At 45.5% G+C, this 24,969-nt stretch overlaps 1 protein-coding gene across 5 annotated transcripts; it reads left to right on the top strand.

Annotated features, from left to right (window-relative positions):
• The first annotated feature begins 188 nt into the window (after positions 1 to 188).
• On the top strand, positions 189 to 24,965 carry LOC142893728 (myoferlin-like). 5 transcript variants are annotated; one of them, XM_076034574.1, is made up of 54 exons: positions 189 to 529; positions 1,366 to 1,421; positions 1,541 to 1,632; positions 6,279 to 6,387; positions 6,465 to 6,558; positions 6,663 to 6,817; positions 7,046 to 7,174; positions 7,394 to 7,456; positions 7,557 to 7,607; positions 7,703 to 7,733; positions 8,391 to 8,506; positions 8,648 to 8,774; positions 8,901 to 9,004; positions 9,100 to 9,168; positions 9,254 to 9,297; positions 9,789 to 9,871; positions 10,368 to 10,406; positions 10,710 to 10,834; positions 10,936 to 11,049; positions 11,567 to 11,744; positions 11,832 to 11,956; positions 12,061 to 12,170; positions 12,468 to 12,660; positions 13,571 to 13,726; positions 13,816 to 13,947; positions 14,035 to 14,198; positions 15,322 to 15,436; positions 15,574 to 15,676; positions 15,849 to 15,991; positions 16,882 to 17,052; positions 17,328 to 17,421; positions 17,518 to 17,595; positions 17,693 to 17,874; positions 17,979 to 18,137; positions 18,228 to 18,329; positions 18,420 to 18,581; positions 18,686 to 18,851; positions 18,941 to 19,017; positions 20,742 to 20,750; positions 20,838 to 20,936; positions 21,056 to 21,184; positions 21,284 to 21,439; positions 21,534 to 21,625; positions 21,708 to 21,878; positions 21,979 to 22,127; positions 22,223 to 22,362; positions 22,448 to 22,536; positions 22,618 to 22,713; positions 22,806 to 22,947; positions 23,035 to 23,134; positions 23,596 to 23,789; positions 23,967 to 24,076; positions 24,163 to 24,310; positions 24,397 to 24,965. In XM_076034574.1, exons 1-54 carry the CDS (start codon positions 442 to 444, stop codon positions 24,433 to 24,435), a joined length of 6,162 nt encoding a protein of 2,053 aa, XP_075890689.1. In that variant the 5' UTR covers positions 189 to 441; the 3' UTR covers positions 24,436 to 24,965. The 5 variants fall into 5 exon arrangements, with proteins under 5 accessions (XP_075890689.1, XP_075890688.1, XP_075890692.1 ...); XM_076034573.1 differs by lacking the exon at positions 20,742 to 20,750 and adding an exon at positions 19,211 to 19,267; XM_076034577.1 differs by lacking the exon at positions 10,368 to 10,406.
• The last annotated feature ends 4 nt before the right edge of the window (positions 24,966 to 24,969 follow it).

Here is a 24,969-nt window from a genome sequence, read left to right as displayed (position 1 = left end):
TTTAATCTTTATTTATTTATTTATTTATTTATTTATTTATTTATTTATTTATTTATTTATAATCCCGTCCCGGATCACCAACTTGCAGCGAGTCACTAAATAAGAGATCTGCGAGTTCGGACTCGCAGGTCAAAGTCCGGCCTGATATGGATCATTTTCACCTGGTTTGTCTGAGCCGAGTCACTGAGTTGCGGCGTGCCGCATGAAAAGTCTCGCAGTTCTCCACTCATGGTAATTGTAGACCCGTGATCCGCCCTTCTCTGCTCCATCAGGGTTTCCTCCTACGCCCTGTGTGATTCAGTGATGGGGCAGTGAGGATGCCAGCACACGACGCTCCTGCTTGAACTCTGTTTTTTCCACCCTCTCTCAGTAATCTGTAGTCTAGTTTTTTTTTTTCCATAAAGTTTTGATTTTTTTTTTTTTTTTAAAACACGTCTCGCCATGCTGCGGGTGGTAGTAGAGTCGGCTAAGGGTCTTCCTAAGAAGAGAGTTGGGAGTCCAGACCCGATCACAACCATCAAGTTTCGAGGTAAGTCTTTGGATAATAGAAAAAACGGCTGAAAATCTCTCCAGGAATAAGTTTAAAGCGCTCTAAATCACTCTGATGACGTCAGGTTTCATTCAGGTGGATGTCCTGATGGCTTCTCTAGTTAACGACACAGAACCTTAATCGTGGGAAAACAAATTCTTAAAAGAAAAACAAGAGACCATGAGATTTTTTCTCTCCGCTGTAGTTTACCTTGTAGAATGCTAAAACACTCAGGCACCATCAACTGGAGTTGCACTTCTGCACATTTCCGTACCATGTCACAGCAATTCCCCTCCATGCAAAACTGGGCTGGGCAGGACCTTGTTATAGGAAACAGTGCGGGCACAGCAGTTCAAAGAGGAACAAAGAGGTGCTGGAAAGCGGAATTAAAGTTTAAAATTGTATGGAGAAACAATTGGTTATTGAAATTAATTTCTACCAGCATTAGAAAGTTTTATCCTCTTCTCCCTGGGGGGAAAATAGACCAATCAGACCTGCTTGATTTCAGCTGCGCATGATACTGGTGTCATCACTCTTATGGCCCACAGGTGTGGCAGGCTCACTTTCCCCCCCTTCTTTTCTTGTGAAAGAAAGACACTGCAGCCGCCTGATTTCATCGGCAATGTTGCCATAAAGAGCATTCAAAATAGAGTTTTCATTCAAAGTCCCGTTCAGCAGTGTCTAAAATGGTTTTAGGTGAATTATTGCATTAATTGGTGAATGTCTATGCGTACGTGTGTATGTGTGCTGCCTATTTTACGCACTATTGTGTGATTTGTCTTTTTGAGAAATTTGAAAGTCAAGTCAATATTCACGAAATTTCATTTGAATTTTAGATGAGAAGCAGAAAACGAAAAGCATCGACAGCGAGTTGAATCCTGTTTGGAATGAGGTGAAGACACAAACGCATTTTAAGCAGACTTTGCTTTGATTTGCTCACAGATAAAGTGTTGCATCCTCAATATAGGGGGCTGATTCACGCTGACCTGTGCCCCCCCACCCCTCCTCTAGGTGCTCGAGTTCGATCTGAAGGGCAAAGCTCTGGATTCCGCCTCCTTCATCGACGTGGTGGTGAAAGACTACGAGACTATTGGGAAAGATAAGTAAGTGCAACACTTGCTGAGCCGGGCGTTATGCTTACGTCTGGCATTCGGTTGCCAAATGTGCGTCTTGTCTGAACACGGCGCAGAGAGTGGCTGTTTGATCGGGCTGCTACTTCTCCAGGAGCCGCTGTAGCTCATGGCTAGTCGTATCACTTGCATCAGTGTCAACACATTAATCTCGAGAAGCCTTTTGAAGTCGTTTGACTGCGTCACAGCTATTTGTACAAGCCGGAGGCAGCCGCCCACTGGCCTCGCCACACATCATCACAGGGAATGCACAGGGAAACAGTAGGATATTTTCATAGCAACCCTGTTAGGGTTATGTGACTGGCTCCTCCCTCCTGACCTCACACACACACACACACACACACACACATGTCCTAGTCTGCCATGCTGAGACTTGCTGGCTGCGCGAGATGACTCCTGTCTGATTGGGCAACAATGGACGGGACTGATGAATCACTTTTTGTTTTCTCTGTGCCCTCTCCCTTCGGGATTGGTGCGCCCCTCTGTCAACCTGTGGCTGAGGGGAGGAGGGATATGGTGCATGGCGGTGCAGGTCTTAAAGGAGAGGAACACCCAATGCAGCAGTAACTCGCTGAAAGCTCCACTCGCAGTCATGTCAATTCAGTACGCGAGCGGCTCTATTGGGAGAGAGCCTGTGTTTTGTGTGCCTGTGCCAGAGCAGCTCCAGGCTGCTTCTTTGCAAATAAAGTCAGTCTCATATGGCTCCAATCTAGACCAACCACAGAGAATGTGACTCCAGCATCCCTAATTGCAGCCTTTAGAAGCCTCCCTGTCTCCCTAAAATGTGTTCCTTTTTTCCCCCTACTCCCCTCTCTCTTGTGTTGCACGAGTCGGCCACTGGGTGTCACAGACTCAAGGGGGAGGGGCGTTCCAAGAAGCGTGTTTGAATGGAGTAAAGTTTTCCACTGGGCCGCCCTGCCTGACGCACTGCTTCGCCATCTCCACAGAGGGAGCAGTGGAGAACGTCAAATAGTTTTCCAGCTGCTGCTGCTGTTGTGGGAAAACGGGGTAACGTGTTGTCGTGGCAACCGGGGAGCACCGAGAGGCTGCAGGGAGGGGAGGCGGGAGGGGGGCGGGAGAGTCATAGACGTTTTTTACTACGTCAGGTTTCAGGAAGAACTCCGAAGTGTTGGCTTGCAGGTTTTCAATCAAGGGTGGAGAGGGGCTGGTTTATGCGTGTGGAAACATGGACCTGATGTGATGTTTTCATACCAGCAGCCCTGCAAGAAAATGGGCTAAACTGGGAACAGATGAGCTTTGAGCTTCATGCAAATGAGGAAAAATTGTGTGTCTGTGTGTATACACACTTTTTTTCTTTTAGTTAGTAAAAAATATCTCTCCAACCCAACTTTCATTGTTGGCTACACTTTTCAATTTCACCATATGTCCCTCATCTTTATTTTTCTCTTTAATTTATTTGTTTACATGCATCCTACTTGTGTGTTGCCACCAACCTGATGATGGTTAAAATGCACATTAATAACCCCAATCAAAAGGGTTTGCGTGCCCTCAAACGCTGAACTGGACCTTTTGGAAAATTTACATTTGACATTTTTCTTTCAATTGTTGTTTGTAGTGTCCTAAAATTGTTTGCAGGACAAAGCAATAGAATATTGTAGCATGCGTGATCGTCTCTGTTGCATCACTGTACTCACAACTCAACTGAGGCTGTCATCAACTCAAGGAGGAGAATGAGTTGATGAGATTGCGATGTCTCCCGTAGGAAGTCTGAGATAATGATGCCAGCTTAGCAAGTGGAAATTAACAGTCCGCAGCTGTTCAGACATTTGTCACTGGAATGAGTGAGAAGCTGTGGAAGGTGTTGATCATCCTAAATCTGAGAAATTGCTTAAGGTGACATTACAGTGCCTAAAGAGACACTGATAATCTGTTTGCTGTTAAATTGATGATGAATTTTGAAGCAGTGCTTCATTTCTTCCAATCTACTGCTACAGAACCTCTCACAGTACGAGCTGAACGGTACTCGGTGAGTCTGGTTTTAATGACACAGATGTGGTGAGATAAACAAACAAAAAATCACTAAAACATTTAAAATGTTATCTTTCTGAACACTTGCAGAGTGGTGGCTCATAAAATAAGGGCCAAACTACTTGTATGATTTTGCTGGAAAAATCCATTCACATCCGACTCTTGTATTGTTTCATTTCCTGTGTTATATAACGGGTGACTCGTGTCAGAATGTTCCACCTGTTCTGCCACTGTTATTATTAAGTGCGCCTGAATTTGATTCCCTGGCACAGCTGGAAAACCTTAGTTTGTAACTCTGAGGCAACGGCATTAATCCAGCAACAGCCATGTATGATTTTTCACAACCAGATAACAGCTCTGCATCATCGTTGGTGTCCGCATCCCCCAGATATGAGAAAGGAAATTTATGGCAGGAGGAGCTGCGCTCTTGAAATCCAGCCGACGGTTGTTTTAGTAACGTGTGCCTGAGTCCAAATCCATTACTGATTCATCGTCATTGTTGGGTCTGGATAAGGGAAGGCTTGATCATGGCAGCAAATCTGAAGAGATCTAAAAGTTGTTTTTTTTTCCTCTTCCTCTTAAAGTCCAGTGGAATGAATGAAGTGTTGACTCACAGGCTATATATGGACATAGAATGGAAACGCTCAACAACCGATGATAAGCCCTCACATAATCAGTTGGGATGTTGTGACTTACTGCTATGAAAAAATGTGAAGACTCTAAGCAAATAAGTTGCATTGTGGTAAATTGAAGTGATACTTGAGGTTCTGACTTTTCTCAGGAAGAAGAAAAGTCCATCTTTTACCTCTTCTGGTTGCTCCATGCTTTTATTTAAATATAGTGTGGAGCTCTTTCAAACTACAGTCTGAAATGAAAGACAATTGGTTTATCATAGAGCATTTGACATTGTTTACTGCTGGTGCAAAACACTAACGTGTTTCATCTGAGCGCTGTCCTAAGCCATAGAAAGCTTCCGTCTTTGGGGAAAATGGCATATTTTGAATAGTTGGGATTTGAAAGGTAATCTCTGGTAGGTTATGGATGTCTCACATTCTGAGGTTGCAGTGGTGCCATTAATCTGTTGTACTCGGTGAATAACATGGAGGTCCTTTCTTGGGAACATTCCTCCTCTCAGGGCCACTGCCAAAGCAATGAGTCACCCAGTTGCAGGGAAGGCCCAGTTGACATCAATTTAATAAAGCCCAACATGCACAAAACTATCAGCTCATCATGGAGCCAACCTGACACAACAGTCCTGCATTAAACTTTTACAAAGGTTACAAACAGTTTAAGAACTCTTTAGCGCTCTTGTTTTTGTCATGTTGTTGTTGCAGCCGCTGAAGCTCTTATTTGCCTCCCTTTGCTCCACTAAATCTGGATTGGCCACAGTACTGGCCTCTGTCGAACACCGTGGTTCTCCACCCTTGTTGTATTCATGTGGTGGACTCCCCTACACACATTTAAATGTTTGTGCAGACTCACTGACAGACTCTGCAGAAAATTAGCGTTAGCATCGGTTGAGTTGTCCCAAATCCAGGATGATTCATTCCAAGCATTTTCTGACTGAGTAGTATCTGTGCGTTCTGCACTTCATCAGGCTTGATTAAAAACAATCAGCTTGCTGAGTTTGGAAGAAACTCTTTCTGTTAAAAACAATCTTGTCATAAACCATGATGTTGCTTCAGTCTCATTTTATCAGCTTCAACAAACTGCACATGACGCCCTTCGGTTTTCAACCAGTCGCCAACATGGACAGCTGGTCAATTACAGAAGGGTATTTCATTTGGAAAAACACAGCACAGTGGTGCAGTTGTCTTACAGATTATAGTAGGAATTTTTGAGACCTCAGTGTTACTGATATGGTAGCCGTATTTCGTCTCAGAATCCACATTATTCGGGAAATTCTCTCATATCTAATCTGTTGACCACTGTTGTCCCTCTTGGTTTTGGCATCTCTTTAGAAATATTAGCTGTGGCTAATGGCTAGCTCTCGGTTTACCCACCTTCACCCAGTGCTAGAAAATTGGCTCATGGTTTTGTTTTGGGGAAGTTCTCCTGTTTTTCTGGCCAAGTGGTTTGACAAGCGTTCTATGTAAAGTCTAACAAACTCCAATTCAGGATTAACTTTTCAGTTATATCATTCTTATTCGTGCACCTACAAATGGAAGGCCATTAGTTTGACATCATGGGTGATGTCGCTGGCCGGTAGCTTGCTGACAGTGTTGACTGTACACCGGCTCACAAGGTGCCTTTGTTTGCCTGAGCAGGCAGGGTTTGTTGGCTGATGGGTGGCGACCAGCGTTGTGCCCCTTTTGTGACGTTGCTGAACTTGTACACATTGCATTTGTATGGGTTTTGTAATTCAATGACTGGTCATGTGTCTGCCGTGGTTTTGCCCTCCTGAATCAGATCACTGGTCACAGTGGTGACTGAGGACTCTTCAACTTGTGCTGGCAATTATTGACACGGGGTACGTTTGGTTGCAGTGACTGGTGTGTGAATTGTAAAATAAACTGCAAATATACAGGAAGTTTTGTGTTATGACAGGATTTTAGAATTTTCCAGGTTCTCATGACTTCATAAAATAAAGAATGACTTAATAAAAAAAAGTGTTGTTTCTCTCCGGTCAGATTCCTTGGGTCGGCCAAAGTCCCTCTGCGAGATCTTGCCACCGGCCAAGTGAGATCGCTGCCATCCAGGAATTTAGCTCTCGTCAATGAAAGTGGACAGAGTATTGGAGTAAGTTCAACAGACCTGGAAAAACCTTCCATGAGGAATTGACACGAGCGCTGAATCTCGGTCCTCTTCTCCTCCAGGGTACCATCGACCTCACAATTGGCTACGATCCTCCGGCCAATGCTGCACCAAACCTCAATGACCCGGATGCAGGAGATGCCGCAGCAGATGCTGGTACTTTTATTAAAAAAAAATCTCATTCACAAAAGTGGCGATGTAATGCATCAACAGCCGTCATTGTGGCCTGTAATGTGTGTGGTCTGTCTACTGCTGGTTAGCCGGTGGAGAGGAGGCTGATGAAACCTCGCTGGACGGGGGTCCCAGTGGCTCCGCTGGGGTCCCGTCGTCGGCCCTTAAAGGTGCCAGCGTTCACCAGCGGCAGGCCCGGACACACAGTCGCCACCGGCTCACCAACAAACCACAGGACTTTCAGGTCAGTACGAGTGCGGAGTCTATAGCAGGGGTGGGCAAACTTTTCGACTGGTGGGCCACTATGGGTTTTAAATTTGACAGAGGGGCCTATAAATATGTATGAGGGATATGTAGAAAACGTATCATGTAGCTTTAATGTCAACTGAAAATTAACAAAAGCAAAGTCGAATGCATTGTGGTGAATTGTGTTGCTGCGTTTACACCGGGACTGTTTGTTTGTGTCAACCAGATCCGTGTTCGCATCGTCGAGGCCCGTCAGCTGCCGGGCAACAACATCAAGCCGGTGGTGAAGGTCTCTGTGTGCGACCAGACCCACAGGACCAGGATCAAGAAAGGAAACAACCCGTTCTTTGACGAGGTAGACCTGACATCTCTGCCTGGCGTAGTGTGGCAGCAAAAAAGCTAAAAGCTAATTAGCTTGGCTTTTACCTAAATCAATATCAATGGCTTCAGAAATATCAATTATTTAGAATAATTTGTTATACAGCTTTGCTTAATTATCTTAGTTTGATTGGCTTAATTAGCTCCAGCACTTCAGTTTTCACTAAAATTAGTAAAAATATTTTTTCTCTTCTAGATGTTTTTCTACAATGTCCACATGCTACCATCAGATCTGTTTGAGAAGCAGATCAGCTTCCGGGTGAGTTGACCTGCATTTTTGCCATCATACGGAAAATACGTTTTTATTTATTTTTTGTCGGTCTATAAAACCCACTGACGTGTCTGGTCCTTCTCTACAGGTGTACAACTCCTATTCACTGAGGGCCGACAGTCTCATGGGAGAGTTTAACGTACGGTATTTCAAGCACCTTTCATCCACATAGCTGAGTTTGTATTTTATTTTTTCTTAAAAATGTGGCTGACCCTGTTTTGTTCGCTCCCACAGCTGGATGTTGGTTATGTTTATGACGAACCAGGTGAGCTCTCGGCCCGCAGATTTGCACGTCGTTTACATTTTCCCAATGTTTTTCTTGCTGTTTTGTTCCTGTTTTGCTTCACTGCCTCTGAGCTTGGAAATGCTTGGACATAAAGAATAAAGGGCCTGAGTTGCCAATGTTATTATGATCTCCCCACCTATAGATTTAAAAGCTTCGATGTGATCTATCTAAATCATAAATGTGTTTATCTGTAGACCAGCTGTCTCGAAAAAAAAACATGTTTTATCAGCACTGAGATGCAATAAATGTTTGCTGCTGTTAATAGCAAAAAGGCTCAGGAGGTCAAATCTGTCATTTAGAACCAAATCAGATGATGCGTTCAAAGGCAACTGTGCGGCAGCGTGGCCCTCAAATTAAGTAGAACTTGTTCTGTTTGGCCGCATTGTTTGTTTGAGCCCGCAGGTGCAACCTTGCGGCGACCAAAAAGTTGGGCTGGGCTCACACCTGTTGTGTCGTTGGATTTGGTCTGAATGGAGCCCCAACTGTGCAGGTTGATGATCATCAACCTGCATATCTTATCTCACAGACTTCCTGTGAGCCACTGTAGCACCTGCGGGCTCTGTCTGTGCATCAGCCACGTCTCTGTGTCTTTTATGTGCCGTGTATGTTATGTGTGTCTGTCCGTCCTGTTTGCAGCCCACTCTGTCATGAGGAAGTGGCTCCTGCTCAACGACCCAGATGACTCCAGCTCTGGGGCCAAAGGCTACCTCAAAGTCAGCCTGTTCGTGGTGGGGACTGGGGACGAGCCTCCGGTACGACTGGCAGACCAGAGGGCTCTGTCGGACACTTCCTCTGTTTTCTTTTGTTCTTTTCTCCTCCTCCTCCTCTTCCTCATCATACAAAATTTGAAGGCCGTTCCACCGACCGCCCACTGTCTCGCCTGTGTTTTGCAGGCAGAGAAGAGGGAGACGAACGATGACCAGGACGACATTGAGAGCAATCTGCTGCTGCCTGCTGGAGTGACTCTTCGCTGGGCCACCCTGTCGCTGAAGGTGTACAGAGCCGAGGACATTCCCCAGAGTAAGACCACTCACCTGAGCGACAGGCTGCTGAAACTCTGTAGCAGCTCACTTCAGATTGGAGGCCGGCCTTGGCTGCAAGACGGAACAAATCCTGATTGGTTCTCCCTCCTATGTTTTCCCCCAGTGGACGATGCATTTGTGCAGTCGATAAAAGACATGTTTGGAGGAGAGGGGAGCAAGAAGAACCTGGTGGATCCTTTCTTGGAGGCTCGCTTCGCCGGCAGAAAGGTTCCCAAAACAAACACAACCTTTGCAGTCGCAGGCAAACGCATCTCGTTGCGAAGCAGAATAGACCCTGACGTGTTCTGCTTGTGCATCTTCAGCTGTGCACTCAGATCATCGAGAAAAACGCAAACCCAGAGTGGAACCAGTTACTGAACCTCCAAGTCAAAGTGAGAAGTAATCATGAAATAAATGAAAGATACTCCAAGTTTTTGTATTAAACCTTGACGTTAATTGTTTTTTTTCCTTTTCTAGTTTCCGTCAATGTGTGAGCGAGTCAAACTGACCGTCTTCGATTGGTACGTCCAAGATTTCCCTCTGCATGCTATAAGTCAGTTTAACGTTCTAGTAGAGTCTTTGCTATTTGGTTTTTAGAGTTTAGGTGTGAGTGTGTCTGTGTGTGTGCTTCCTGTGCCACCATCAATCACATAAATAAAGCAGCTGCCAGCAAGTCAGTGCAGGGCTGTGCAGGCCTCACCCTTCCTCTGTGGCCGTTCCTGTTGGCAGAGGCACTCAGCTGATATCATGAATTGTATTTGTTATTTATTTCTTTATTTTGGAGCAGCTGAGTGCTCTGACAAGTTGGAACCAGGAATGTTTGAAAGAAATAAGCGTAAAGTGAGAGGTTAGAGCTGTGCGTTCGTGTCAAGGTGTTGAAACACTCTGATAACAAGGACGCATTGTTGAAAAATGTTTTTTTTCTCCTCCCTTTTTTCACGGGCTTCCTTGCCAAAGTCGGCCACACTTAACACTGTCTGAGTCCAAACTGGTGTTATCTTTGTGACTGCAGGGATCGTTTAACAGGAAACGACGCCATCGGCACAACATATCTGAACCTGGCCAAGATTGCCTCCTCTGGTGGGGAGATAGAAGGTAGGTTATTTTTTTCAGCATGGAACCATTTTGGAAATTATTCATAGTTTTCCCTCATAAGTTACAGTTGTAATGCTTATCACTCCAGATGCGTAACAAATAAGTGGAACGTCTGTATGTGAAATGTTGCGATCAGAATTCCTCACCCAGGCTGTGACACGGACAAACGCAGCGACACAAATTCATGTGAAGGTCTTGACCCGTCCTGTAAATTACAGGGGAAGACTCTCAGACTGAAACTCTGAACACCAGTTCCAAACCTATAATGGGACGTTGGTAGGAGACACGGGATAAGCAACGACCTAATTAGGCTGAATTTTATCGTACAAATATTTTTCTTAAACCCTTTTTTCTCAAAAGTATTTGGAGTGTTAAGTCTGTTGTGCTTTAACATTGTTTAATTCATTTTTTTTTTCATTTTGATTTCATTTATTTTCTCCTGGTTTTAATTAACTTCTAAATGGTCCTTGAATTTTCTTTTTTTCTCCCGGAATAGAAGAACATGCGGGAAATGGGGAAATGGCGTCATTTGAAGGTTCAACCGTGCTCCTCTTTTTGTTTTGTTTTCCCTTTTTGTTCAGTTTTGCATGTAATGAAATGAGTGTTTTGTCCACTCTGATTTGCTTCATAGCTCTTCCCTTTGCTTGGTTTTGAAATGAGTAGTATTAGGATGTTGATGTTTAATTACCTCTGTGCCTGTCGCCTGCTTCTTCAACACGTCCTTCACTCGTCTGTCTAAAGCAGCAGCACCGACGTACTAACAACAAAGCTTTTCGCTCGCCTACGTTTGACTTGAGGCTAATCAGCAAGAGATTGAGTCGCTGGGGTTTCTCCACAGCCAACACGGGACAGGCGGAGGTGGGCTTCCTCCCAGTCTTTGGCCCCTGCTACATCAACCTGTACGGCAGTCCCAGAGAGTTCTCAGGGCTCCCAGACCCGTACGAGGATCTCAACTATGGCAAGGTCGGACAAACACCAGATTCTTCAACTCTGCGTTACTATTGATGTACGTTTTTCCTCATTGGGCCATTTCTGGTCATTCTTTTAAAACCATTTCTTTGCAGGGAGAGGGCGTGGCCTACAGGGGGAGGATTCTGGTGGAGCTCTCCACGAAGCTGGATCAGAAAGCAGACAAGGCAGTCGACGGCATTCACACTGACGACATCCTGGTTGTGCAGGTATCCGCATGGTTTGTCTGAGTCTCAACTTTACAAGTGAGAGCAGTGTACCAGCTGCCACTTCCAAGGTTTATTTATTTATTTATTTTTGGTTCAAAACTGATCGTACACCCAAAATTGATACTCACCACTTTATCACTGGTGCAGTGTGAAAGTAGTGCACTGACAGGCAAAGCCATTAAGAGCTTGGATAAAAACCATTCAAATTATAAAAAATAACTTAAAGTGGGAGCCAGTGAAATGTTTGTAAAAAGCAGGATCAATGTGTTTATATTGGAACTGAAGAAAAACTAAAGAACATTTTGAGATCACATTTATGAACTATGTCATTTAAGCATGAAGGGCTTCAGGAAGTTTGTGAAGACTATCTAAAGGTTTCACTTTAGCTAAAACCCACGATTGAAAGAAATGCCTTATCACAGTTCCTTATGAACAGGTGAAATGTCAACACTGGGCAAATTCTCCCTTGAAATGACTCTCGGCTTCAACTGCATTCTTCTCTTCCTCTGGATTCCAGAAGTACCAGAGGCGGAGAAAGTTCTGCCTGTGCGCCGTCTTCCACAGCGCCACCATGATCCAGGACCCAGGAGAGCCGGTGCAGTTCGAGGTCAGCATCGGCAACTACGGCAACAAGCTGGACTCCACCTGCAAGCCGCTGGCCTCCACCACTCAGTACAGCTGCGCTGTGTTTGACGGTGAGCGACGGGGACGTTTTCTGACCCATTTGCCCATTTGAGATGCAAAAAAATGCCTCAAACAAATAAAATGTATTTGTTTTACAGGCAACCACTACTACTACTTGCCCTGGGCCAACACCAAGCCAGTGGTGGTTGTCACGTCTTTCTGGGAGGACATCAGCCACCGCCTAGACACTGTCAACATCATCCTCTACATTAGTCACCGCCTGGTAAAGCCACATAATCCAACATAATCACCAGGTCATGACTGTGTGGGCCTGCAGGTTGGAAGCTGTTCAAGTATGAGTTTTTTTTTTTGTTTGTTTTTTTGCAGCAATCTAACCTGGAGGCGTTCAAAACTGCCATCTTGGCAAAAGTCCCTGACAACCAACTGGTGGATGTGTGGCTGAAGCTGCTCACTCAGCTGATTGAAGATCTGGAAAGGTGTGTGGGGAAAAAGTAGCACAAATAAACAGAATTGAAAGTGTCGCCATTACATCACTGTTGCGTTGATGACGTCGTTAAATGTCAGAGAAAGTCAGAGTTGTTGGAAGACATGCACGTTGCACACTCACATCATAGGTTAATATTGAGCAATTACTGTGGACTCCTGGTTCTCCAAGCCAAGGCCTCCTTAACCAGAGCCAGCAGGAGTCCTTGACTTGGCTTCTCACCTTCTAATTTTGTGACCTGGTCAAATAAGTAAATCTAGACCCAGGATGTCTCTTGATCCTCTTCAAGCTTCCAGACTCCAGAGCTGGAGGGCCGCCCCAACCTGACAACCCTGGACCTCCAGCTCAAGAAGCTGCGAGACAGCGCCTTGGACACCATCAGGAAAGGAGCCAGATGCATGAGGGAGGAGGCGGCAGAGGTCCGCGACACCCTGCCTGATATCGAGTCCTGGGCCGAAAAACTGCAGTTGTTGGCTGAGGAGGTACTAAGTTGTTTGTGGCAAACCACACTCGCATGTGTACACAGTTTTGTTGAGGGGAAAACTTGGAGGAACATCAAGACCTTGATCCTCATCAATAAGTGAGTTGGCTGCTGTCCAGTGTGCTCTTCACGTCTGCTTTGTGGGCGGAGCTTCAAGATCCCATGACATAGCAACATGTTTACATACCGCATGACCATATGGCTAATTTTTTTTGTTTACTTGGTTAAATATTTGAAGCATCTTCACAGAGCAGCTGCACTGATGAACTGGAACTTTTCTGCTTACAAACTCAGTTGAGTTTATCTTGAGGTCCGAGTCTTACTGCATCAACAAGTCTATTACGCCGATGTGTCAGTCCTTTGCAATTAGACACGGGCCTATTCTGGAGGAACTGAGATGCCTGCATTTAATTGCAAATAACACGCATGGATTGGAGCGATATAACAACATGCTTGTAGGAACATGAGTCTCAGTCAAACTTAAAGGTCCCAGAATCTGCCAAATTAAATTTATTGAGAAGAGGGCATTTTGCGGTCTATTTTTCTTCATTTATTTTGCTGCTTTTCACAAAATGAGCTGAAATCAGCTGTTAGTGATGTCCCAAAGAGCAGAGACACTTTGACCAGGTTAATATTAGCACGTCCTGTCAGGATTTAATTCCACCCTTTCAGGCCACCTTCTTGATGTCGTCTTTCAAGCACTTGGTCCAACAAAGGCAGGCTGTAAACAGAGGGCTAAATGGACACCAACACTACCAACTAAAACACTTCAACTCACAACATGCAGCATTAGTTTAATATTCAAATGCAATTGGTCTAACTTTTTAAAATTGGTTTTTATTTTGTGCATCAGCTTCATCAGCTAATTTCCACTTTGCACTAACCTAATGTTGCGGTGGCACCGTGTGCAGCCTCAGAACAGCATGCCTGACGTCATCATCTGGATGCTGCGGGGGGAGAAGAGGGTGGCCTACAGTCGCATCCCTGCTCATCAAGTCCTCTACTCCACGTACAGCGAGCAGGCCTGTGGCCGACAATGCGGCAAGACGCAGACTGTCTTTTTGACGGTAAATTCAAAATGGAAAGAAATGTACGATGGCTTATTGTGTTGGGTGCCACTGATACTCGGTCAATTCATTTTGTGTGTTTATCCCAGTATCCAATGGACAGGGCCAAGGGGATAAAGGTGCCTGTTCAGATTCGAGTCAACATGTGGTTGGGTCTGTCTGCGCACGAGAAGAAGTTCAACTCCTTCTCTGAGGGAACCTTCAGTGTGTTTGCTGAGCTGGTACATTAAAAAAACAACAAAAACTCTATTAAGGCTCAAGGCGTGAAAGCGGCACAGAATAACATTCCATTAAACTTTTCATTACAGTACGAGAACCAGGCTCAGGTGTTTGGGAAGTGGGGAACCACAGGGCTGGTGGGACGCCACAAGTTCTCAGACGTGACGGGCAAACTGAAGCTGAAGCAGCAGTACTTCATCCCCCCGAGAGGGTGGGAGTGGGAGGACGAATGGTTCATCGACCCGGAGAAGGCGTGAGTAATCAGCTGGGCTTCACTTAGTTTTTTTTTTTACAAAGCAACATTTTTGTTGATTAAATTAACTACAGAATGACTGTATTTCAGTCGAGATGTTTTTTGTTTTCTTCTTTCTCATTAAAGCAACACTGTATAGTTTTCCTATCTGAGCAAAATGATCGTCTTGAAGTCATTTTTACACTCCAGTGCCTTGGAAAGCGTGGGAGTACGTCGCTCACTGCTGGCCTAGTGTAGAACTGTACATATGTTCATCGTAGAAGAACTAGTAGTAGAACTGTACTACTACTGTCAGGGGGGAATTGGGGGTGCTGTCTTAGTTGCCTATACGTTTTCTCAATTAAAAACTATTTTGGACCTGTAAAAGTTGGACCTAAAGGTGTCCAACATATTTTTTTTTTTTTTCATTTTTTCCCCCAATTAGTGTTACCCACAGGTGTAATATACTCTGTCAATCTGCACCACTTCAAAGTCTATTTAAATGCTTTTAAACTGTATACATTTACCCTTTTTTTTTATGGGTGTTTGGCCAACCTCTGAAGGTGCCCTGCTGCTATATTGTTGTTAAAATGTGCACACTGAGCACACACCTAGTCTGCAGAGGAAGTTGGCTCAGTCTGCTCCCAACTGTTTACATTCCTGCTGTCTCAGACTCTTTCAGTAGCACAAGGTCCACTGCTAAGCTGGAACTTGAAATACCAACTCAATTAATGTCATTTTCAGAAGATCAGCCTTTTTATTCTGGATTAACATCCAGAGTAAAACCTAACCTTACTTTACCATGCATTGTTTTTGCCTCCCAGTATGTACAATATCTTTCATCAGAACCAGATTAAAATTTCAACAATGGTTTTTTTTTCTTCTTCTTCTGCCTCATAAGGCTAAAATGAATCATAAGGCCTTATGAGGCAGAAATTTCTTTTGGAATCCAATATTTCCTGGCAGGATTTGAAGAAACGTTGAGCCTGAGCACCATTCAGGTTCCTCCCAGCTTGTAAACAGTCACTACTAAAACAAAGCATGCCTTCTAGTTTCCGACACGCTGCACTATAGTCTTGTACAACATGGCGTCGCGTTTTGTGTGTCCTCTTTGCAACAATACAACGTCTACCTTGTGCTGCAGCTTGTTAACAGAGGCTGACGCCGGACACACTGAGTTCATGGATGAGGTCTTCCAGAACGAGGTGCGCTTCCCAGGCAGAGAGTGGAAATCTGCCTCGCAGCCCTTCACCGACGTGGTGAGCACCTCACGCTGTGCACCCAAATAATGACGGCAGCTATGCTATGCACTTCACGCTGCACTGTATATAACAATAAATCATGCAAGGTAATTTGCAGCAATAAAAAGCACAAATTCCCTGTTTGTGTTGCACAGAATGGAGAGAAGAGTCGTCACCCTGGAGAGTTTGATTGCCCTCCTGGTTGGTCGTGGGAGGATGAGTGGACTGTGGATGACAACAGAGCTGTAGATGACCAAGGTGAAGGCAGTCGGCTAATTATTATTTTTTTTTAAATGCAATATTTTGTTAGATCAGAGCTTTGACCTTCTCTTGCTGAGACATTTAACTGGGGCGCTTCGACAATTGGTTCTTGTTCTTGGTTCTTGAAAAAACAAAAAACAAAGAGCCATTGTTTGTGCGCGTCTCACAGGGTGGGAGTACGGAGTCACCATTCCCCCAGACGACAAGCCTCGGTCCTGGGTCCCTGCTGAGAAGGTGTACCACGTCCACCGCAGGAGGAGGCTGGTTCGCCCACGCAGGAGAGTTGCTCTTTCTGCAGAAGCTGCTGTGGAGGTCTGTGTGAAAGGATGGAGCACTATTTGGTGGTGGTGGCAGCAATGCAGAGGCCCCTGAGTATCATAATGCAGAGGCAGAGCAGGGTTGTTGAAATGTCTGAATTACACACAACCGTCTCTGGATTCTTACAGAAGAAGGTTGGAAAATGAGAAAATGTCCAGAAAGTTACAGTTTGTTTGAAGGTCAAAGGTGAAGGGCCAGAGTCATTCAGATTGATTGACCATGACAGAAAGACATCAGTGAGTCAAACAACCACGTGTTGTTCTCTGAATGCCCCACAACTAACGTTGAAGCAGGAAAGGAATGTGAGAGAAACTAACGCAAGCATTTGCACAAGCTCAGCAAATGTGGACAATAGGAGTAAAACACTGCCTCTTCTGATGAAGTTTCTGCTCTGACATTTGGACTGTTGGGACTGTTTGGTGTAAGCAACATGAAATCATGCCGTCCTGCTTTTTCTTAACACTTGAGGCTGCCGGTGGTGCGAATGGTGTGAGGGATTGGTGCAATACTCGGTACTAAATGGCCATTGTGAAATCCCACCTGAGAATAGTTGTGGACCAAGTCCACTCCTTTGTGACCACAGTGGACCACCTTCTTCTTCTGCTGGCGCTTTCTGTGAGGGCTAGTTCACTGTAATCCAGCATCTCTATAGTCACCAGGCCAGCAAATCCCCTTTGGAATGTGGTGGAACTGAACATTGGCCGCTTGGATGTGCAACTACTGTGATGTTATGTCAATATGGACCAAAACCTCTCTGGAATGTTACCGGCACCTTGTAGAACCTTAGTCTGTCTGAGAGATAAATGGTGATTTGTTGTTTTCTTCAGTTTTCGCTTCGACTTATAAGCATCATCGTTCTGACTCTGGTTTGTTTGGTGTCGCAGCGGCAGGACATGGGTGACCCAGAGGGCTGGGAATTCTCCTCCCTCATTGGCTGGAAATTCCACCGGGAGGAGCGATCATCGGACACATTCCGTCGAAGGCGTTGGAGGCGGAAAATGGCACCAGAGGACCGACTTGGAGCAGCTGCCATCTTCCAACTCGAGGGGGCGCTAGTGAGTAAAGCCCGGAGAAATAAAACCACTTTTCTCCGATTGAGGGCTTACTGCTTGATGGCATCGAAAAGATTGCATGGCTGTATACGATAAGGAGAAGGTATTGCAGAATATGTTGCACCGGCCATGAGCTCATGTGTTCCAGGAGGGTCTTCAAATATTTATTTTAGTCTTGAAAAATTCCTCCTGCCATGGCACATTGTTGCTGGCCGAACATGTCGCCCAGCAACCTGGAGGAACAGGTATGAAATGTTGTGCTTGGGTTTACGCTGCAGGGTGTTGATACAGAGGGCAAAGAGAAGGACTCCAAGGCTGACGCCAGCAAGATGTTTGGTGCAAACACGCCCACAGTGTCCTGTTTTTTCGACAGTGAGTCATGTACATAGTTGCATGCATAAAATTAGCCTGCAGATTTAATTGTGGACGTATAATGAAGGAATAATGCCGTTTTGTGTTTCTTCACAGGGTCACATGTGTACCATCTCCGCGTCTATGTTTACCAGGCAAGAAACCTAATGTCTATGGACAAAGACAGCTTTTCAGGTGACAAATTCTCCCTGCTGTTTCTTAAATTTTCAGTGAAAACATACATGTAGAGGCTTTAATAAATATATATATTTTTTTCTTTTCCCATTCACAGATCCTTACACTCACATCTCCTTCCTGCACCTCAGCAAGACGACAGAGAAGCTGCGGGCGACGCTGAACCCAACCTGGGACCAAACCCTCATCTTCAACGACGTGGAGATTTTTGGAGACCCTCGGCTCATTGCTGAGCAGCCACCCGAGGTTGTGCTGGAGTTCTACGACCATGACCAAGTGGTAGGTTTTGTGTGAAAGAAATGGTGTTTACAGAAGCCGCTGTGTTTCGAGCAAGTGGAGTTTTAGCTTCACGGACCAACGTGGTCGTTTGCTCGTCCGCCCAGGGGAAAGACGAGCTGCTGGGCCGCAGCATCTGTGCCCCAATGGTGAAGCTGAACGCGGGCATGGATCAGACGCCCAAACTGCTGTGGCATCCCATCATCCAGAAGGGCCAGAAGGCAGGAGAGGCACTCGTGGCCGCTGAACTCATCCTTAAAAACAAGGTTTGTTGTGAACATGACCAATCTGCTTCTGTTTGAACTTATTGTCCAACTGACTTTACTGGAACACTTTTTGTGTGTGTGTTTGTGTAGTCGGGGGACTCTGACCTTCCCCTGGTCCCCCCAAAGAGAGCTGAGAATCTCTACATGGTTCCTCAGGGCATCCGGCCTGTGGTCCAGCTCACTGCTGTGGAGGTAACTTCCTGCCTGAAGACGCACCTCCCGCTGCCTCAGCCGGCTGTAATCCCTTCAAACTATTCTCTCTCCGTGTGTGCGTGCGCTCAGATTCTAGTTTGGGGCCTCAGGAACATGAAGTCGTACCAGCTGGCCGCAGTGTCCTCACCCAGCCTGGTGGTGGAGTGCGGCGGGCAGCGGGTGGAGTCGGCCGTCATCAGGAACATGAAGAAGAGCCCGAACTTCCCAGGCTCCGTCCTCTTCATCAAAGTGGTAACGGCAGGGGCGCATGAGAATCCATGTCCAGAGATGAAACGGGGAAAGATTCTGCCAGTTCCTGAACCTTCTGTCTCTCTCTCCTCTATGGCCTCCACCAGCTACTGCCAAAGGATGAGATGTACACGCCTCCCGTCGTGCTCAAGGTGATTGACCACAGGCCGTTCGGTAGGAAGCCCGTGGTGGGCCAGTGCACCATCACCAGCCTGGAGCAGTTCCGCTGTGACCCGTACGTCATCACTGCAGAGGGCGCCAGGTCCTCCAAAAGTAGGGAAGCTCCGCAAGGCACTATTCTGAAACTGAGGCCCAGGGGGGGGGAATTCACTCATGTCGTGTGGTCCCTGTACTGTTGACAGTGGCTCTGATGATGGCCTCACCCAACAAGAATGTGGCCATTAACATGGAGGAGAACAGGCCGCTGCTGGAGGCTCAGGTGACTTAACCGTTCCATCGTAGTCAAATTCTTCCTTTTCCGCCATTTGATATTATTGTTGTAGCTTTTTCCCGATGAAGCTCAAATTCCAGCTTGTTTATTTTTATTTTGTTTTGTTTTTTTAACTAAAAATGGCATAATTTGACTCTCACAAGTCAAATTTGACCTGAGCAATTATCACTCTGGCTTACAGTTAATGTGCAGCATGTTAGCCGCAGTAAGCAAAATGGCTTCCCCACCCTCTCGTGTTGTATGTATGATTATTTACAGTATTCTAGCTGTCTAATTCACAAGGCTGGGCACTAGTTAGGTTGGATGGCTGTCGTCACTTAATCCACAACTCAGTGATTAATGGAGGCTTCTTAATGATCTCAAGTCGCCACTAACCGGAATGGGAAGCGGCACCAGTTTCTAATGTCGTTGCCACTAATTACAAGCACTTTTACTGTCAATACCATGGGTGTCTAATGAAACGTGGCCCTGGAGCAAAAACCTCTTCAAGGCATCTAATGCCAGGCTTGTACTACACAATTGTTTTTGTTGTTCACAACAGTCAACATGTCATATTGCACAGACCTGGTGCCATCAATTCATTCTGTGTTTTTTGCCGGCGATTGGCCACACTGCAAGTGGGTGTTTTTAGGACACTTCATACTAGGCAGGAAAAGGAAGAAAAAGATTCTGACACTCAAAAATTTCTGTGCGGTGGTTGTGTAGCATCCCAGATGCCAGACGACAATCTTTCATTATGTACACACTACAGGTTAAAGATGCTTATTGTGCAATCCAGGCAACTCGTAATTCGGGCATGACGATGAACATTTGACTGTTACGTGTCTGTGCGGTCAAAACTGGACCAAATTTATGTAGTCTGATCCCGGTATCACTGTCAAGACAGAATTAGGAACTTTGTTACTTTGTAAATAAGCAAATTTAGAAATGGGATGTGATATGGGCTCATTCAAAGCACATCATGCTTCACTGTTCACTTTTAGCACCAGGACAAATGCAAAACAGGCACAGGTGCTGAAACTTCCTGGAGGATTGGTTAGCTGCTTGGTGAGAGAGGTCTGGAACGTGGCTCACTGCTCATAACTTATTTATTTAAAGATTAAACAGAAGTGCACTGTGTTCATAACTGAGCACCGTCTCATTGCCACAAGGATTAATGCCATGCTAAGCTAATGATTTAGCGTTATATCCTATAGTGATGTCAGCCTTCTTTCATTTAACTTTAATCAGAGTGAAAATCAAAAACACTTTAGGTTTGCCTTGGGTACATTGAAATTGTTGACGGGAATTTGCATCTTTCCTACGGTTGACAAGAATTTCAAATATTTAACTGTAGAGCTAATCCCGCTGTAGCCTACTTGACTCCACATTGGAAACATTAAATAACACCCATACATACAGTTATAATACATGGCCAAACCATGACGTGAATATCACAAAATGGAAGCAGTAATGTTAGAGCGCCCCCTTAAGACCCGGCACCTTAATGCATGCTTAATGCACGTTAGTCTTTTGTTTTCAGACTCTCCACTTGCATTTCACTGTAACTCTCTGGATTAGCATCACCTTCCCCCACTTTCTCAGCAGCACCTTCAATCTATTCACTCACGCAATGTTCTGTTGTTGCACTGTGTGTATGTCCTCGTGACGGCCTGTCTCTTCTGTGTCACATCACATGTCACATCACGTCTCATCTTCTTGCACCAAATCAGGCTGAGAAGGTGAGCATAACACGAGACACCGTTGGTAAATTCAAAAGCACACACACTTCTTTAACAATGCTAAAACTGAGCGATGGTGATCTCTAGGAGAAAGAGACGGTTGACTGGTGGAGCAAATTCTATGCCTCAATTGGAGACCAGGAGAGATGTGGCCCTTACCTCAAAAAAGGATACGACACCCTCAAAGTAAGATTTTGTACTTGTGCTGTGTTTTTTGTTTTTTAATGTATTGTATTTTATTTTAATGTATTTTTTCAGCATTCTGGGATAAATGAGGGATTTAAAGTGACTGTGCTCATTCTCAGGTGTATGACTGTGAACTGGAGGACGTCCCAGACTTCAAAGGGCTGACTGATTTTTGCGACACCTTCAGGCTACAGCGCGGAAAGAACGAAAACGGGGACGACGACCCCACCGTGGTGGGAGAGTTGAAGGTAGACGAGAATCATCACAGACAGGACTTCATGTGTAGCCAGGATGTCTTGTTAATGTGTTATGCCACGTTATTCATTCATTGATGTCTTATTTTGCAGGGCTCATTCAAGGTGTACCCTCTGTCGGACGACCCCGGTGTTGCTGCCCCTCCACGGCAGTTCAGAGAGCTGCCAGATAGTGGTCCCCAGGAGTGCCTAGTCAGGATTTATGTGATCCGGGCCACAGACCTGCAGCCCAAAGACAACAATGGCAGAGTGAGAACAAATCGCTTTCCTGCAATAATTGCAGCTGACTTTGACACACGACGCTCACATTTCCACCACAACTTGATTCCTCCTTTCTGCTCAGTGTGATCCATACATAAAAATCTCACTTGGAAGGAACTCCGTTGACGACAGGGATCACTACTTGCCCAACACCACCAACCCTCTGTTTGGAAGGTGAATGCGTTATATGAAAGTAGCTGACTGACGGCACGTCTACAACGCCCATTTACCTTCTCAAACGCTCTTCATCACCCAGGCTGTATGAGATGACCTGTTTCCTGCCCCAAGATAAAGACCTGAAAATCTCTGTCTACGACTATGACCTGCTGACCCGTGACGAGAAGGTCGGCGAGACCGTGATCGACCTGGAGAACCGCTTCCTGTCCAGATATAACTCCTACTGTGGCCTGCCACAGACCTACTGCGTGTGGGTGTTGCTGGGTTTTCCCCATCGTGGACTCCGTGCAAATGATTCATCCAGACTGGTTCAGTCTTTCTCCAACTGCTCTCCCTCTCTGCATTTTCAGATCTGGCACCAACCAGTGGCGCGATCAGCTGGAGCCCTCCAAGATCCTGGAGAACCTGGCTCGTCTCAAGGGCCTGTCCAAACCCCGGACCGAAGACAACGGCACGTCGCTCTTCTTCAACGGCAAAGAGTACAAGCTGGAAGACTTTGGTAATTGTTGGGACTTTGAAATAGTTCAACATATATTTTTTTTTTTACAACTTGAGTCAATGTATGACTGGTTTTTGGGTTTTTTTGGCATTCAGAGATGAACAAAAAGCTCCATGAGCATCTGGGTCCTGCCAGAGAGCGACTCTGTCTGCACGTCCTCCGTAAACAGGGACTTGTCCCCGAACACGTGGAAACGAGGACCCTCTACAGCACGTTCCAGCCGAATCTGTCTCAGGTCAGACTGGGCTCGGAGACACGCTGCGAACATGCATCGAATCCTCTCAGAAACCTGGATCAAACTCTGTGTTTTCCTCCTTCAGGGAAGCCTTCAGATGTGGGTGGACGTTTTCCCAAAGTCCATTGGCCTCCCTGGACCCCCTTTTGACATCACGCCACGCAAGCCCAAAAAGTGAGTGCAGCACGGTTCTTCCTCGCCGATTTGATTTCATAGCGCTCCTTTCACCGCAGCTGCTGTCTTTCAAATGTCCAGGTACATCCTGCGCGCCGTCATCTGGAACACCACGGAAGTGACGCTGGACGAGACGAGTATAACTTCAGAAAACATGAGCGACATCTATGTCAAAGGGTGCGGCAGACGCAATGAAACTTGATGCGCAGTGTAACGGAAGGTTTGCCGACGTGATGTTCATAGCTTTCATCCCCTGGTCCTTTCGGCAGCTGGATGCCCGGCATGGAAGAGACCAAACAGAAGACAGACGTCCACTACAGGTCCCTGGACGGGGACGGAAACTTCAACTGGAGGTTCATCTTTGAGTTTGACTATCTGCCCGCTGAACAGCTCTGCCTCGTCTCCAAGAAGGTAAACTTCCTTAAGACCTCGTGTCCACCAGTCTGGCAGTTATAGTCTGAGTGAATTTAATGTTGGGAATCCAAAATGTTTTCACAGGATCGCTTTTGGAGCCTTGACAAAACAGAGTTCAGGATTCCGCCCAAGCTGATTGTTCAGATATGGGACAACGACAAGTTCTCGTTGGATGATTTCCTTGGTGAGACTCTTCAAGTGAAAAACAAGACGGCCAGTTTTTCAGCAAGAATGCAAGGAACAAAGAGTAATGACAAGAATGAAATGAAGGGTGGCAAAATGGAGCTGAAAGTAGCAGAGAGTTAAATGTTGAGCTTCTCTTTGGGAGTGACCAGGATGGAGAGGATCGGGTATGAATTCATCAGAAGGACAGAGAATGTTTGTTATAGATCTAAAGCCAGATATGGTTTGGACAGGTGAGGAGGCACAGTTAATATATTGGTAGATGGATGCTGAGGCTGGAGCTGACAGGCAGGAGAGGAAGAATCAAGAGGTGGTGTCTGGATGTAGTGAAAGACAACATCAAGTGATGGGTGTGAGGGAAGAGGAGGCAGAGGGCTGAGGTCACCCCTGAAGGGAACAGTCTGAAGGAAAACATTTACAGAAACAATTAAATCTGACAGTTGCACTGCATTGTGATTGTAGGCACCCTGGAGCTGGATCTGCGCCACCTGGTGGCCCCAGCCAAGACCCCTGAGAAGTGCTCCCTCATAATGATGGATGATGTGGAGATTGGGTCGCCGAGCAAGAACGAGAACGCCAAGTCTCTGTTTGCTCAGCAGTCAGTGAGAGGCTGGTGGCCCTGCTACATGGAGAGGGATGGCAAGAAAGAACTTGGGGTCAGTGTATAAAATAAATAAATATTGTAATTGGTTTGCCAATATTTCCAGCTTGTTAATGAGCAGCAGAGAATATGATCCTTTTTAAAAATGTATATATTCACTATATTCAGACCACTTTTACAAGAAATTGACCCGGTTGTCCGGTTTTCTGAATGTCACATGATCACCTTGTAGGGAAAGGTGGAGATGACACTGGAGATTGTGAGTGAAACGCAAGCGGATGAGAGACCTGCAGGAAAAGGCAGGGACGAACCCAACATGAACCCAAAACTGGACCCTCCCAAGTATGTTTACTTAAAAAAAATATCTTGGGGAGAATCAAACAAAAAAAGCTGCGATCTTGTGGTCAATATATATATATTTTCTATAGGCGCCCAGAGACCTCCTTCTTCTGGTTCACCAACCCCTGTAAGACCATGAAGTTCATCGTGTGGCGAAGATTCAGGTGCCTCTTCATCGGACTCATCCTCCTCACCATTGTTATCCTCTTCATTGCCATCCTGCTGTACTCCCTCCCGGTAAGGACTGACCAGAGAAGCTTGTCAATTTTCCTGTGACTGTGTGCTCCGTCTGGAGAATGACACCTTTTCCCCCTCCTCCTCAGAACTACATCTCAATGAAGATAGTGAGGCCACTACAGTAACAGTGGAGCAGAAGCTGTATTGCGACCAGTCAAAACAGCTGCAGAACCAGAGTGAATGAGAGCTGAATATGTTTTAGAGATGTGACCATGTGGGAATTGGTGCATACATAGTTGCACTGTGTTTTGTTTTACTTTTCAGCACTTTCAGTAGACACTGCTAAATATTCTAACCAAAGGTGTCACAGCAGCAAGGAATGGGACATCATTTTTACATTTTAGTGCAATCTGGTGGATAAACTGCCCTGTTATGTAACTTTGTGTTTGGTAAATGCAGGGAGAGGAATTGGTGAGTTTGCGAACATGTTTTTATACTTTGTATTGTATAAGGCAAAAAAGTAAAAATGTTTGGGTCGTGTTTCAACTTGAGGACTTTTGCTTGTTTGTGTTGTAAGTGTTGAATGTCTACTTTGTCTGGCCACTTCAATCTTTGCCAAAGATTTTTTAAATGATTGTTGCCTAACCTATTATTTCTTTTGTATGTTACATTTGAATATTTTAAATTAAATGTAATAAAGAGATTATTCATTCAGTATT

This window comes from Nelusetta ayraudi, unplaced genomic scaffold (assembly GCF_046127955.1).
Source record: "Nelusetta ayraudi isolate G7.1 ecotype Tasmania unplaced genomic scaffold, CSIRO-AGI_Nayr_v1 ptg000042l, whole genome shotgun sequence".
NCBI lineage: Eukaryota > Metazoa > Chordata > Actinopteri > Tetraodontiformes > Monacanthidae > Nelusetta > Nelusetta ayraudi.
This window is presented reverse-complemented; position numbering and strand designations above follow the sequence as displayed.

Coding starts and splice junctions, on each gene's coding strand:
- LOC142893728 (XM_076034573.1), top strand. CDS start 442: ATGCTGCGGGTGGTAGTAGAGTCGGCTAAGGGTCTTCCTAAGAAGAGA. Junction 13,948..14,034: donor TCAGTGTGTTTGCTGAGCTG/GTACATTAAAAA, acceptor TTTTCATTACAG/TACGAGAACCAGGCTCAGGT. Junction 15,437..15,573: donor CGCAGCCCTTCACCGACGTG/GTGAGCACCTCA, acceptor TGTGTTGCACAG/AATGGAGAGAAGAGTCGTCA.